This window comes from Prinia subflava (genome assembly GCF_021018805.1).
Source record: "Prinia subflava isolate CZ2003 ecotype Zambia chromosome W unlocalized genomic scaffold, Cam_Psub_1.2 scaffold_33_NEW, whole genome shotgun sequence".
In the NCBI taxonomy this organism is placed as follows: domain Eukaryota; kingdom Metazoa; phylum Chordata; class Aves; order Passeriformes; family Cisticolidae; genus Prinia; species Prinia subflava.
In genome coordinates this window covers 2,259,474-2,274,173 of record NW_026960610.1, presented here as the reverse complement: position 1 = coordinate 2,274,173, position 14,700 = coordinate 2,259,474, and the positions used below count along the sequence as shown (strand labels likewise).

The 14,700-nt window shown below is 42.1% G+C and overlaps 1 protein-coding gene across 5 annotated transcripts in view; it reads left to right on the top strand.

Annotated features, from left to right (window-relative positions):
• NEDD4L (NEDD4 like E3 ubiquitin protein ligase) overlaps positions 1 to 14,700 on the top strand; it is a 103,632-nt gene that overhangs the window by 28,227 nt on the left and 60,705 nt on the right. For all 5 annotated transcript variants that reach the window (XM_063424559.1, XM_063424558.1, XM_063424561.1 and 2 more), the window contains exons 2-3: positions 2,681 to 2,754; positions 12,691 to 12,772. In XM_063424559.1, the coding sequence (XP_063280629.1) occupies positions 2,681 to 2,754; positions 12,691 to 12,772 (156 nt within the window). The remainder of the gene's footprint in view (positions 1 to 2,680; positions 2,755 to 12,690; positions 12,773 to 14,700) is intronic.

Sequence of the window (14,700 nt, the reverse complement as noted above, 5' to 3'; positions counted from 1 at the left end):
GGACCTATCCCTCATCCACTTCTACTTTGCATCTGATGCTTGGGGAAGGGTGTCCATGGTGGTTCAGCCACAGTGCTGGAGGAGCCCTGGTTTCCCTTGGTGTGGCTGCTCCCCAGGGAGCCTTGCTCCTGCAGTGTGCGTACCTGGTTCCCTGACTGAGGCCTGCAGAGCTGTGCTGTGTCTCTGATCAGCCTTGTTACCCTGCCTTGCTTGCTCTTGTTTGTTTACTTGCAAATTAGGACTCCAGCTGTATGTTTGTTATCCTTCAGCTTCACTGAAGTCTGCCATGTGGGATCCCTGTTTCTCCTTAATCCTCACAGTCTGTCTCCTTATCCCATTCTCTGCTTGTGCTTGGGATCACTTAATAATTTGGGCTTCGGATCCTGGGTCTTCTCACACAGAATTTTTCTGTGGTTAGTGATCTTTGTCACTGTGCCCTGGGTTTACAACAAAAACCAACCAAAATCCTAATTTTCTTGTACAGTCTTTTCAGAGAGGGCTGGGTGGAAACCTGCATCAGGTAATTTGTACTCTGTGAGTTTCAGACTGTGCCCAGCCAAGCAGTCCTTTATCTGATTTTTTGGTAGACAATGAGGTGAGATCACCTTGCTGTTGCTGTAATAATTTAACTCCCTTTTTACCTAGACACAGCACACTTGGAGATAAAGGAAGAAATTGCAATAAAAGGAGTCAGCAAAAGTTAATACATATGGTGCATGTAGTAGACCTCATGACTAATTGAGGAGGTGCTTAATTATTTTTTAAAACATTACATATGTATGTATACATATTTAATGCATATGAAAATTGGAACAAACATTTGCAAAAGCACTTGTTCTGCTTGTTAAATTGGAATATTGAGGAGAGGTTGAGAGCCTCCTCGCAGGAGGGAAGATGGTCATAGCTTCTGGGATACTTAAAGTGGATATGACCCTTCAGGTATGTTTTTGAGAATCTATTTAGATCATCTGGAGCATCATCTTTTGTATCTTGCAAAATGGAATTAGGGATGCTCCAGTAGTGGGACCTCCTCTTGCCTTTTTTCCTCTTTTAAAGATGATAGGGGGATTTTTTGTTTGTTTTTATTTGATTTCTTTTGAATCAGTTAATATGCAGAGGTGCCCTCAGTGCAGGAAGAAGATGCTGCTCTACCAAAGTTGATGTTAGACTTTGCTAGAGGGTATCTGTGTACCACTGTTAATATAGAAACAGCTTTGCAAGTTCTCGTCTAGTTCTACTTCAGTGAGGGCTGAACAGTCTGAGTTTCTGATTGGGTTTTTCTATGCTGTCTTCTCTTATTGAAGGAATTCTCTTGATCGTGATTTGAAAGTTCATTGCCTTTTGTATATTAAAACTGCTCTAGAAAACCAGGCACATGGTATGTAGGAAAAACTTCAGTATCCACTAATGTGAGTCCATTGAATTGTTCTTTTTCACATGCTGTTTTTGTTCACCTCTCAGGTATGCTTTGGGCTCTTTTGGGGAAAAAAAATCCTGTGTCCTAATTAGAAACTACCTTGCAGTGTTAAGTGCTGCTAGGGAGAACACCAAACGCCAGGTTTACAGGAAGGATTTGTGTCTCAGTGTTGTTTTAGTGCAGCCCAGTTCCTTGGGCAGGATGTGCCAGGGTGGAACTTGCCCTGCAGACAGGTTCAATGGGACTGTTGTTTTGCGATCCCCTGTCCGTGCCTCCTTCCAGTCAGATGGGTGAGTTGGGCTGCCCAGGTATGGCTTTACTTTGAGGCTCGTCCTGACCTTCCTCACAGTTGTAAAACTGTGTCAAGACAGCTGACAAAGCTGTGTCTGGCTTTCAGCTGCCTAAAGCAAACAGACCAGGAGAAACATGTGGGAAAGTGTAATTGTTTTCTGAACAGGTTTCAAGGAACAGAGTCTCAAGTTACTGTAATTGAATCCACTATCTTGCAGCTCTGGGAGGCTTATCAGAGGAGAGAAGGTATCACTGATATGGGGAACTGCAGAACCTGTTTCTGTAGAAGACTTTCCAGGTTTCATTTTGGTGGCCTCTTTGTGTTCCTCAGAGTGAAAAAAAAAAAAAAAAAAAAAGGTAAAGAAAGGACATTTTTACTGATGTTCCTCAGGCGCTTCACGTAATGAAGTGACAAACTGAACATTAGGCTGATGCTCCAGTAATGTGCATCTGCAGGACTTGCCATCTGTCAGTGAATGCTGATTTTGAGCTCTCCATGTTCACCAAGGTGGTGAGACAGGCTTAAAAATTTTCATTTTAAGGATTTATTTTAACTGTGCATCCTCAATTTTTACATCACAGACATCTCTCATTACTAAAATGTTATGAATAATTTCCCTTGTGTTTGAAGAGCTTTAGTGTCAATGCAGAATGAATTTGTGGCATATGGATCACTTAGGATGTGAAATGGCCCTGTTCAGCAAATACTCTTCTACTTTTATTGCTATTATTGTTACAGTATTATTGCTATGATGTTATTACTGTTATCTACTCTTACTCTGCCTTTATTGAACTCTTAACAGCTCTGACTGGAGTCGAATACTCCTCCTGGTTGGATTCAGATAAGCGTTCCAAGAGGCGGTTCTTTTCCAAATCCTCCCTAGGAGAGATTCTTGCTATCTTCTAACCTCTTGCTGATCTTCAAAATGACCTACAGAATAAACATTAAACCCACTTTCTTTTTTGGTGCAGGAGGAGTCTCGCATCCTCAGGGTGAAGGTGGTTTCCGGCACTGATCTGGCAAAGAAAGACATCTTTGGAGCCAGGTGGGTGTTGTGCAGTGCCTGTGATCCTTGGAACACCATCAGCTTGCAGGGCAAGGGCTGTGCGAGGGCTGCAGTCCCTGCAGGTGCTGGGTGTGTGTTGGTACAGCTGTTAATGCAGCTCTGGCTGCTCCTGCCCTCTCCTTCCCTCTGCTCTGCCAGCACAGGAAGCAGCTCAAAGCCCAGGCTTGCAGAGCCCAACCAGGTAATAGCTGTGGGAGAAGCTGGTTCTGAAGCTAAAATGAACCCAAACCCAGTAATTTTCTTTTTCTGAAGGTTAATTCAGGCTTGACATTCCTGCTCTCTTAAGCCTAAGCATGACAAAATGCTCTACTACAAGTGTTCCAATCTACTTAGAAGGGTTTTATCAGTTTGAAATTAGTGGTATCCAATTTTAGCTTTTATTGAAATGACTAATTTCTTAATGTATAAATGAGCCTCCCTGTGGGTTTTCCTGTATTTCTTTAATGATGCTTGCAAATTGTTTGTTAACTTGTGTATCTAGCTTAAAACTACATGAAAGCAGCAATTAAAAGTTTAATCAACTTTAGTATTTTTGGGTGAAAATTGCAGCAAGCATTCCTTTGGTAGCTGTGTGCAGAATATGGTGTGCCAAAGCTTTTTTATTTTCTTTCTCCAAATGTGTTGTTTTGAAGAACAGTTTTTGATGCTGACCATAATAAGCAACGTAACTTATCTTTCAAAATGCATGAAGCTTAATGTAGGTGTAATTTGTACTGAATCCTATTGATGTGGCCCTTAAAATATTTTAAGGAAATTGGTCTCAAGTCAGTAGGATTTCTTTAAAAGTGGAGGGTTAAAAACATATTCCCTACATGTGTTTTTAAATTTGTTTTAATCTTTAATATGAGTTAATGTACAGTCATTTGAAAATACTTTGGTATTGCAGAGCTGCGGCCCCAGCAGCTCCTGTGCCTCTGTGTGGTGGAGCTGTGCAGGGCTTGAAACAGTTACCGTGTTCCTGCCTAACTGTGAAAGATTAGCTACAAGGCATACATTGTGTTTTGCATCTCAGTGAGTTGTCCTGACCATTTTTATTCAACTTTGCCATTATAAAACACTGCCTGTGGGCTTGCAGAGTCTGAAAGCCATTTCCGTCTTGATTAAATCTGAGGAAAGTCTCTTACCCTTGTAGAGCACTGGAGAAACTTGTACTTTTCTTCTGAAGATTTTAACAGTAAAGAAATCTCAATGCTTTTGAGTTTGCTTTTTTGGAGTTCTTTTTGACTTAGGAAATAATTTTAATAGCAAGTAAGGATATCTTAGGACACTCAGGGGAAACCACCTTGCTCTCCAGAACACCCTGACAGAAAAGTGCTGCCAGGTGGGGGTCAGGCTCTGCTTCCAGGGAACAAGGGGCAGGACAAGAGGAATGGGCCTTAGGTTGGGCCAGGGGAGGTTTCAGTTGGGTATTAGGGAAAATGTCTCTCCCAAAAGGGCTGCCCAGCCCTGGCACAGCTGCCCAGGGCAGCAGTGGAGTCCCCATCTCTGGAGGGATTTAAAAGCCATTTAGATGTAGCACTTGGGGACATGGATTTGTGCTGGACTCAGTGATCTTAGAGGATTTTTCCAACCCCATAGCTTCCTATGATTCTCCTAATAGTTCAGAAATGTATGGAATTAGGGTTGCAATGACACAAAGTAACTAGAATGTGGAGTGGATTAGTAACTGTGAGCACCTTGAGGTGGGACATTTCATCCACAGAGGTACAGTGGAGGTGGGCATAAGAGGCTGGTTAGTGTAGATGTAAGTGGGGGTCTGTAACCTGCTTTATATTTTACCCCGTAAAGTTACAAGTCTGTGATACATACTGATGGTGAACAGATACTGCAGACTGGGATTTTGTGAATTTAGTATCAGCTTGCGTGTGGGAATGTTTGATGTTTATTTTCTTTTAATTTCCTTCCAACTTCTTAATTGAAGTGTCTTGATAAATTTCGTACACGAATCCAAGTACTGGCTGGACTCAGACTGTGTGTATCCCATAAAGGTACAGCTGACGGGGTGCCTTAGCTACTGTATTTTGCCTTCTAAATCATGAAGTAAGTGAAAATTGTGGCTGTCTGGAAGTTGAAAATGTGAAGTGCTTTTCAGTTAAAATTGCAGATGTTTTTCATTGTCAGGGAGCTGTGCTTCTAATGGCATAAGAGTTTATTATGGGTTGCCTCTGGGTTTATTGCTTTTACCTGCTTTTTTCTGAAAAGCCCTCTTTCTGGTTTGATTTCATGTGTCCAGGATCCATAATGGAGCTGGGGAAGGCAGGCTCCAGGCTGCTGGTAGGATTGTGAGTCATGCTGTATACTCCTGTTGTGAGCAAGGCTGCTTGAAATGTGGCTGAATTCTTTAATTCATGTGTGTCCTGTCACTGTAGTTTGTGATGGGAGGAGAGCACATGTGGCTGTGGCTTTGCAAGTGACAAAGATGGCAGATGTTTACCTTGTGCCTATTCTTTTAAGTCTGCTATCACTGTTTGTAGTCCACTTTGAGTTACGATCTATCTGGTTTTAACTACTGGAAAAACTGTGGTGCTAGCTGTACCCCTGGAGCTACCTCCTCCAGCACGTGTACTGCCTTGGAACTGGATTGGCTCCCCTGATGAGCAGAGACAAATCCATTGAAGGGAGTTGCTTTCATGAATTAATCAAACCATTTCAAAAAAAGAATCTGGCTTCTGAATGCCTCTTCAAGTGACCTCTTCAGCACTTGCATGTGTGCCAGAGGGAGAGTGCTGTGTGCATCCTGGCTGAGGGAGGCCCCGGAGGTGGGACAGAGCTTCGACCAAATTCCCAGAGCCACCTGACTGGAGGGCAGTTGCTCAAGTAGGAGAGAGTTCATACTTGGTTCTTGCTTTTTCCTTTTTCTGACTGATTTGCAATGGAAGTTTTTCCAGTGTAGTGGAAATGAAATGTTATTAACAGTGTGGGAAGGGAAAAAAACCAGCTGAGAGCTTCCTCTGATCCACCCCTAGCTGGACTTAGGATTGCAAAAGCAGCATGTGCACTGCTCAGCAAGCACACATGGCTCGTGCTTTCCCTGTGGAATGAAGTGTGCTCCCATAAAAGCTGTGGGGTGCAGGGCACAGCCGTGGGCAGATGTTGAGATGAGCGCAGTCACTGCTGGCTGCAGAGCCAGGTGTGTGTGCCTACCTGGGAAGGAGGGCAATGGCCCCCACACAGGCAGAGCTGGTGCTTTTCCAAAAGCGGCTGTTTGCGGTGGCAGTGCAACCCCAGGAATGGCATGAGGCAGAGCTGTCAGCTTCCCCCGTGGAAAATGCTCTGGGCTCACTTGAAAGAAGCTGTTGATGGGACAGCGAGACAAGGACTTGTGTGAAGTGTGTGGCCAGTATAGGAGAGGGTTCTGGGATAGGAAGACATGAAAGGCTGCTCTGTTGTTAAGGTTTTCGGACGGCACAGAAATAACAACATGACTCTCCATGATGGTAAAGATGAGAGCAAACTTTATTCTTCTAAATTCTACTTTTATAGAGTATTTCGGTACAAAGAACATGATTGGTTATTCAGTGTCTACACCCTTTAGTAAACATTTCTTTCCAGTAAACATGTTGGGAAAACACCACCTGCAGATGGTTTCTCACTTCCCAAGGTTTGTTTGAATTCCTCCTTTAGATTTCTCAGGCTAACATGAGAAAGTTGCTCGTCTGCCTTTCACACAGACACTGGCATAGCCTGAAGCCTAAGTTCAGACCAATGTCAGGCCCACACTGCTCAGCAGAAATATGCTTGGATAATCGATAGTTTTATTTGTGAAACCTCAGTGTTGATGTTCATACAGGTGTGTGAAATAGAAATTGGGCTGCCAGGTGTGGGTATAAGGGTATCAATGTGTCCGTTATGTTGGTGCACGTGTTTGATCTCGCCCGGGGCTGTGCTTGGCAGCAGAGGGCACCAGAGAGTTTCCACAGCTTCCACTGCGAACTGGTACCTGATGGCTTCCAAGCACATTAGGCTTTCAGGTTTTTCACCAAAATTAGCAGGTTTTTACCCATTTCTACATGTTATGTTCTTTAGGATGCACTGGACATATATTTCAGGAGCTATAAATGAAGAAATGTTACTTTTTCGAGGATGTGGTCTTGCTACTTAACAAGAGGACTTGGTAATAATTGCTGATGGTTATAATGTCATAGTAAAAAATAATTCTCATCAGATAATTGCTCAGTGGAAAAATTTCTTTGTACAAATACAGAAACGTAAAATGTTTCTTGTTACTTGAAGAAAGGAAGTTTCTGTGTTGAGCTCCTCAGCTTTCCCACCTGCCTACTATCTACTGTGATCTGTGAGTTTACCTGAATCTGGTATCTTTAAAAGAAAAAGGGGGCATGTCAATAAAATCATCTAAGGAAAACCTTTTGGTCTTAAATATTTAAGGCAGAACTACTGTGCTGAGCTTTTCCAAAAGCCAGGTGTCATGGAGTTCTCTCTCCTTCCCCACCCCCACTGGATTTTGGAACTTGTTAAGATATTTTGGGAGTGTGAAATGGCATAGGAAGATCTATGCATACATCAGGCCCTCAGCTCCAGGGGCTGATGTACACATATTCTGTTAGAGCATTCATTTAACCTTTGCAAAAGAAATGGCCTCAGGGACGAAAAAAAGCCCATATTTACACTTCCCTCTGTTTTGGAAGATTAAAATAGTCTTTAATCTCTGGGAGACTTCCAGGAGAGCAAGAATACAAAAGGAATCCATCTCATTACCCTTTATTAGAACATAACATGGTAAAGGAAGGTGGAGACACTGGAGGTGGGGTTTGAGGTATAATTTTTAACTAATTTTTTCACCCACAGGCACGTCTTCTCAGCTGTCTATGATGTGAGTCATTATCTCTAGCAGCTCTTTGGTAAAGCCTTGCTACATTTCTTGTAGAGTCAGAAGTGTGAGCCTTTCTTTGCAAAATAAAGCACTAGAAGGGAAATGGGAGGTCTGTAAAATGACTCTGGGATTTGGTATGGAGGAGTAAAATTTTGGAATGCTTAGGCACAATGGATTGCAAGTTTGGCTTTGTGGTGAAGAGCAAGGTAAGATTTTTTTTTCTTTTTGGAAGCTCATATTCCTTTATCTTTGTGTGATTGGACATTTTGTGCTTTGCTTTAGTCACAGGACACGAGACTTGCATGACAGTGAGGTCAAAATCTTCCTTCTCTTTGAGGAAAACTCTTAATGGATGTTACTCAGTATAGGCAGAAAGATGAAACCCGGGAGCTTGTGCTAAAATAAAACCAGGGAGCAAACACAACCAGTGTGTTCTGGAGCATTCCTTGTAGTTAGTTGCTGTGTATTCTTATTGTACTTCTCCCTTCTTACTGTGCAGGGATGGGGAAAGTCACCAAGGGAATGGTTATTGGGATAAAATGATAGTGACTGCAAGAGGTTCTGCCTTAGAACATTGTTTTTACTGCTCTCCATAAAACTTGGCTAGAAGTATCTTATTATAATTCTAATCTTCTTTAATGATGCATATTCTGGGGGTTTGTTTCCCTCATCTCTTTGAATCTAAAAGTGACTAAGCAAAACATTGGAATTTTTAAAAATTCTTGGAACTTTTTAAGTTCCACTAAGTGCATGCACAGACAGAGTTTCTCTAAGTGTGTTTAAATGATTCTGAAAAAAATTTTGAGGTTCACGGAATTTCCTCTTGCTAAGCACAACCTGTTTTTGAGTCCTGATGTTAACTGCTCTCCAAGGGGCTCCCATAATTTTATGGAGACTCCTTGAGATGAATGTTTTTGAAGATGGTGTATGTTACTGATCTGAATTTGTAAGTGGTGGTCTTGAAGGCATGTTGTCTGTAAAAGCATGTTTCCACTAGTACAGTCTGCAGATTTACCAGAGTGTCTTTGCGGAGCAGGTCGGTTCCTGCAGCACTGAGTACCTGGGCACGTCTGCCTCTGTACCTGCCCACAGGTGGAGGGATCCTCAGATCCCCAGAGGTGGCCTGAGGTCTTCTGCTGCTCTTGACAAAAATCTGAAGGTGGTCATTTTGGGGGTTGTTGAAACATTCAACTTCTCTAACTCAGGAGTAGAGGGAGGCACATGCCTTAAGGGCTCAATAAGGAGGTGGTTCTATGTATACCTGCACTGAGGAGAGTGCAGGTAGGTTGGATGGAGTGAGGGGGTGGGAAAAGAGGATGGATGAAGATTAACCAACAGCCAAATAGTGGTCCCCTCAAGACCAGGGAAAGAATCAGATTGGGATGTGGCTTTGAGCAAGAGGCTTCTCTGCCTTCATGTTGGAGTGTGCCAGTATTTCTGTAGCCAAAATTACAGGAGCTGTTGATCAGTTCTTTCACATATGTGAGGCAGAAAAGGGGCAGCACAAAGGGAATGGTTCTGTGTTTCTTACAGAAGCAAAATTGTCTTGTGCAAGACTGTTCCAAAGGAAACCAGTCGGGCTATTTTGAAATGCAAAGTTTGCCTGCATGTGACCAGCCTGGCATTCATGCACTTGCATAACAAGTGTTACTAAATTTTATATGTGGGGAGGCGGTTTCAGCTTTTAAAATAAAAATAGAGCCATGAAGGCCTTAGTAGTTCCATTGTTCTTTCACATGTGCCTGTGCTCTCCACCCCCTTCTTTTGGAGCTTAAAATAAGTAAATAATACATCATGTCACTGGCTAGTTTGACACATGCTTTCAAAACTGTTTCAAAGTATAGAGCAAATGGGATTCCAGACTCAAGTAAACAAATGGAATGCTGTTCATGGGCCCCAGTTTCACACTGCTCCAAAGTAATGTGGTTTTTAAAGGAGGCTGATCTTCCTTGAGATTTTTCACTGGAGTTTTTAAGTCATCAGTGCTTTTGTTGTCCTCCAGAAGAAGAGCTGGAAGCTTGCCTTCTTATGCTGAGTTTCAAATGAAAGATGATAATTATATATCTACAGTTGCTTGAGCTTTAAAAAAATGACAAATACTGCAAGCTGGCAAAACCATGGCAAATAGCTAACTCTGGATGTCTGAGGGATTCCAGAGGTCAGGAAAAGGATTTCTTAAGACCTCAAATAAGACCTGCAGTGAGACAGGAATCTGATATTTTACTGCTTGTCTTCACATCTATTTCATTCCATTTTGTGTATTTCCAGTGTTTTCCAGTGACTTTTAACAGACCAGGTGCGATATTTCATTATTTTGCAAGTTTTCCTCAATTTTACTGATTTTCATGTTGTTGTTTAATAGATCTTCCATGTTGGTACTGATTTTCCCTTGCAAAGATGCCACTTTTATCTGGAACACTTGCTGTTAGCTGGGTTTTCAGAGTGCAATTAACCACTATAAAGTTCCCTCAGTGTTTCTACTGCTGCTTTGACATGTAGTGTCTGTTCTCTGGGATCCCAGTTATTTTGTTTTACTGCTGTAGTTATGTTCTTAATTGGGGTTCTGCCTTCTTCCATTCTTTGCCCATTCTCTGATTCCTTCACCAGTTTGTTCCCCAGGAAGTCTCTCTCTGGTGTGTGTTATTTTCCCCTGTAGCTTGTTTCATTTTCCCGATATCTGTATGGATCCCAGGAGCACCGGTTGTGTTACCTGTGGGGTAGACAGCAGAGCAGGATCCAAGCGGCTGGAGCTGTGCAGACCCCTGGATTTCACTTGGAGCTGCTCAGTTTGTGGCACTTGCAAATTAGACTGCTGTCGCTGTGAGCCTCGCCAGAAAGACACACGGAGCCTGGAGTTTGGGGAGATCAGACAGCAGCAGGGAGAATCCCCCTGCTTTGTTTATTACTTCCTATTATATACTTCTAGCAAGGTGACCGTGGATTGGAGAGTGGGCATTCCCACCTCTCACCACATTGGTCAAGGGGACTGTCACACAGTCTTGTTTGTCCCAGCATGGAATGTGAAAACAATGGCTATGTTTATAGAACATAGCTGGTGTTTACATGAAAGGAGCGTGAGAAGATGCAAACCTTCTACTTTAATATGAACGCTCAGCAACTAGTAAAATCTCATGGTGACAGACTGCTTATTTGGTTGTTGGAATCTAAGCCTGATTCTAAGTAATAAATTTTTTAAAAGCTTTAAAATGCTTTTTATTTATTGACTTCCAAACATAAGAATTTTAATATTAATCAAGTGCATTCTAGTCACTAAGAGCTCCTATAACTGCAGTATGAAGAACTGTTTGACTACATGGATGACCTCTGTGTTCCCCATGGCCTGTTGGGGCTGGGAAGGGACCTCTGTATTCCTCATGGCTCATTGCCTTCAGCTGGAACCCCTTCTGTTCTGCCAGAACAGCTGTTCTGCCCCTGGGGGTGGGCAACCCATGGGGCAGAGCAAGTGGCTACAGTGCAGGGCTGTGTGAGACAGCTCTACTCCGGGCAGTGTCAGCTTTCCTTGGTCTCCAGTCTCCGTTTGTTTTAAGTAAACAAATGCATGTAAGTAAACAGTCTCAAATATCCAGTCATTTGGGTAAACTCCAGCTTCACCTTCAGGACCAAGAGCTCGGCCGCACAGCTCAGTCTGACTCACTGTCCCTGCTTTTAGAGAAGGCAGAGATGTCAGTAGTCCATTCAGTAAAGGCAGAATTTCCTTACTGAAATTTGTAATAAACTTAATTATTCTCTAGTTTTTTCAAATAGAAATAGATTTTAAAAATAATCTGTGCCACTTTCACAGTTTTCATTTTCTGTAGGCAGAAGATTCATCCAGGGTATTTTAGCACTAAAAAATTGTAGTATTTTTAAGGGTTCCTCAAAACAACATTGCCCAAGTATGGATTGATAACCTAAATCTGGGAGGATACCTGTAAATATTAGCACGGTACATCAAGCAATTCAAAGCAGCATCAGCATTTCTTTATAATCATAATGATGCTTTGCTTTCTTCTAAACCTTGGTGCTTAATGCTGAACTCAATTGCAGTTTAAGTAGATGCGTTTATGTGCATCTACTGATAGGAATAATCAATCCAACAAGATGTCTTGTTTATTCTTGTTTCCACCTTTGTGGCATTTTATATTTGATACATGGAGCATCCAGTATAATGAACATGCAAACGCTGATTGTTCTGTTGTGATAATGTCACAAAATAGTTCCTTAAATTCAGAAGGTATCAGCATTTGAATGACTTGGTTGGAAAATCTGAGTGTCTGGTGGTATTGAGTGTCTCTTGTTGATGCTTTCAAAAAACCTTGGATCATCATCCAGCTGAGTGTGCTGCAGCCTTGAGAAGGAAGCACCAGAGCAGGTCAGGGTCCTGATTTGACTCAGGCACCCATTTCCTCCCTTCAGGCAGAGGCTCTGCTCCAGTTCCACTTTCTGGCATTGTACCTGCATGAAGTCCATCTGTTCCTGCAGGATGCTCTTTCTCCCAGTTGAGAGCATGGAACCATGGAATGGTTTGCATTGGAAGGGGCCTTAAAGACCATCCAGTTCCACCCTCTGCTGTGAGCAGGAACAGCTTCCACTAGAGCAGGTTGCTCTCTGCCCTGTCTGTCTGAATCACTGCTGATACTGTGCAGCTCAGTTTTATGGTTCGAAACAATTATAACCACTGCTTCAAAATGCTTCCTGTTGCACTTCCTGTCAGCCTCCAGGGGTTAGTTGTAGGCAATCTCTTCCAAACCCCACAGCTCCCATTTTTCCCTGACTGGTTTTAATGGAGTTCCACGGGCATGCTTGTGGGCAGGAGCTGTGTGGGAGCAGGCGATTCTTGCCCCTAACAGGGACAGAGCTGCAGGGAATGATCTCTGCTGTTATGGGCAGGGTTTAACTGAGCACATTCAAACACTCATTTTCAATGTGTCAGTAGCTTACTAGAGTTCTGAGCTTTCACTGAAGGCAATTCCACTAGAAGTGTTTGGAGGTGCTGTTGTTACCCAGTTAAATGACAAATTCCTTCTGCAATGCTCTTTGGCTGTACAATTGTAGGCCATTAAATCTGATGTCTTCTTTTGCAGTGACCCGTATGTGAAACTTTCCTTGTATGTAGCAGATGAGAACAGAGAACTTGCTCTTGTACAGACAAAAACTATCAAAAAGGTACGTATATACTCTTTTGAATTCCATGGCTTTGGAAGGATTAAGAACACTGGAGCATAATTGTATAACATAATGCAGAACTAATTAAAATATACATGTATAGCAGCTGGATAATGTGGTTTTCTCCAAACCAAAATCAGAGAACAAGTGCTTGCACCTCAGTGTGTCTGGCCTGGAGACAGCACCTAACATGTTGCATATTGTTCCCTAAAGCTTGGCTTATCAAATGCCACTGCACCATTCACAGGTTCTTTTTTCAAATTCATATTTCGTTGAAAGACATGGCTGAAATAAAGGATTAAGAAATTCTGCTTTAATTATAATTTATCTGACTTTTAGCAAAAATGATCATTCTGTTCAAAATTTCCATTTTCAAAATATTTTCCTAATGTGGGAATTTAAAACAATCAGATGACAGAAGATATGCTGTAAGAAAAGCCTGGGATTTCTTAGATTTTTAATTAGAACCAAAATTGGGTTTTATTTCATTTCTCAATTTTAGTTCACACAAACAAAATTCCACCAGGGGATATTTGTCATTATCAGGACCCTAAGATTTTTGTAAGGATTTTTTTTTTTTATTTTGCTGGAATTGGTGGCACAGAGGAAAGTAGTCATCAGCTATATGAAAAGTAAGGGAAAATAATGAGTTGTCATTTTTTATGGAGGTATTTAGAATCAACAGGGGTTCAGTTAAAATCATTTTGTTATTGAAAACACAAACTGGAATGATGCAGTTCTAAAATCAGGACATTGAGTGTCATGAGAAAGCCAATGTGGAATCCTGGAGGTGTGGAGGTGTAGATGCATGGCTGGAAAAGCAGAGACGTGCACAATCCTGCTTTTAGCCTAAAGGATGAGCAGAAGCTGAAACATCCTTGAACTGCTCTTTAGATGGGATAAGGAGGAAGTAAAGTTTGGAGCAATAGCTGTAACAGGATGCTAGACAGGATGCGTTGACCATAAGTTGGAGAAGGCTCACAGCATCCAGACGCGTGGACAGAGCTTCTAAGCCAATTATGTATACTGCAAGGATGCGTGAACACTATGGTTTAACCAATGATGTTCAGAGTTAGGTGCATGATATGCTTAGCACAGTATAAATGTAAGCCAAATAGCTGAATAAATGAGCAAGATTTCTAACTCATATTGAGTGCTGTCTTGACTCTGGCTGATCTCCAGCAACATGGAAGATCCAAGCAGAACTTGTCCCAGAACCAGGGCATGTTTGATGTGGAAAAGGAATTTTTCAAAGACTTCCTGGTTAACCGTTGGTGCTTGTTTCATTCCCAGGACTGCATCTGCCTTTTTTCACTGTTCCTTCTCACTGTCAATTAAAGCCCAGACATTCTCAGTAATTTCTGTAATAGTGGTATTAACTCATATGTTGGAAAGTTCTAGTTGGTAATTTCTGCTTTGAATTGTTAAATTTTATCTCAAGGCAGAGTTCTCCCTGTGCAAGTTGCAGTCCTTTCCCTATTTTGTAAATAGTAAACATCATTAGCATATATCAATTTTGAGTTAAAATCATTAATAAAAAAATACCAAGTACAGTCAATCTGAGGAATGACTGACTGGCAGTTTCCTCCTTCAGCTCTGTAACTGTGTCTAACCCTTCACAAGTTTCCCATTTTTCTCCTCATTTTTGTGTTCCTCAGTTGAATGGGTAACTCTGTGCAGCACTGCCTTGCAGGAGTGCTTTTGGGAAAGCAGAAAGAGCTGCAGTGTCCCCTTTTTGTTCTCCTTTTCCATGACCTGTGCCGTTGTCTGATCTGTAGCCTACTGCATGGCTGGACTGTGCCTCTGGAAGTGCTTCATTACAGCCAAAGGGGTTAAATGCACATTGTTTTCTTACTCTGAAAAAATAAAGTTACCAGAAGAATGTCAGCTTCATGTGACATGACCTACCTGGGTTGAGTTTCTGACGC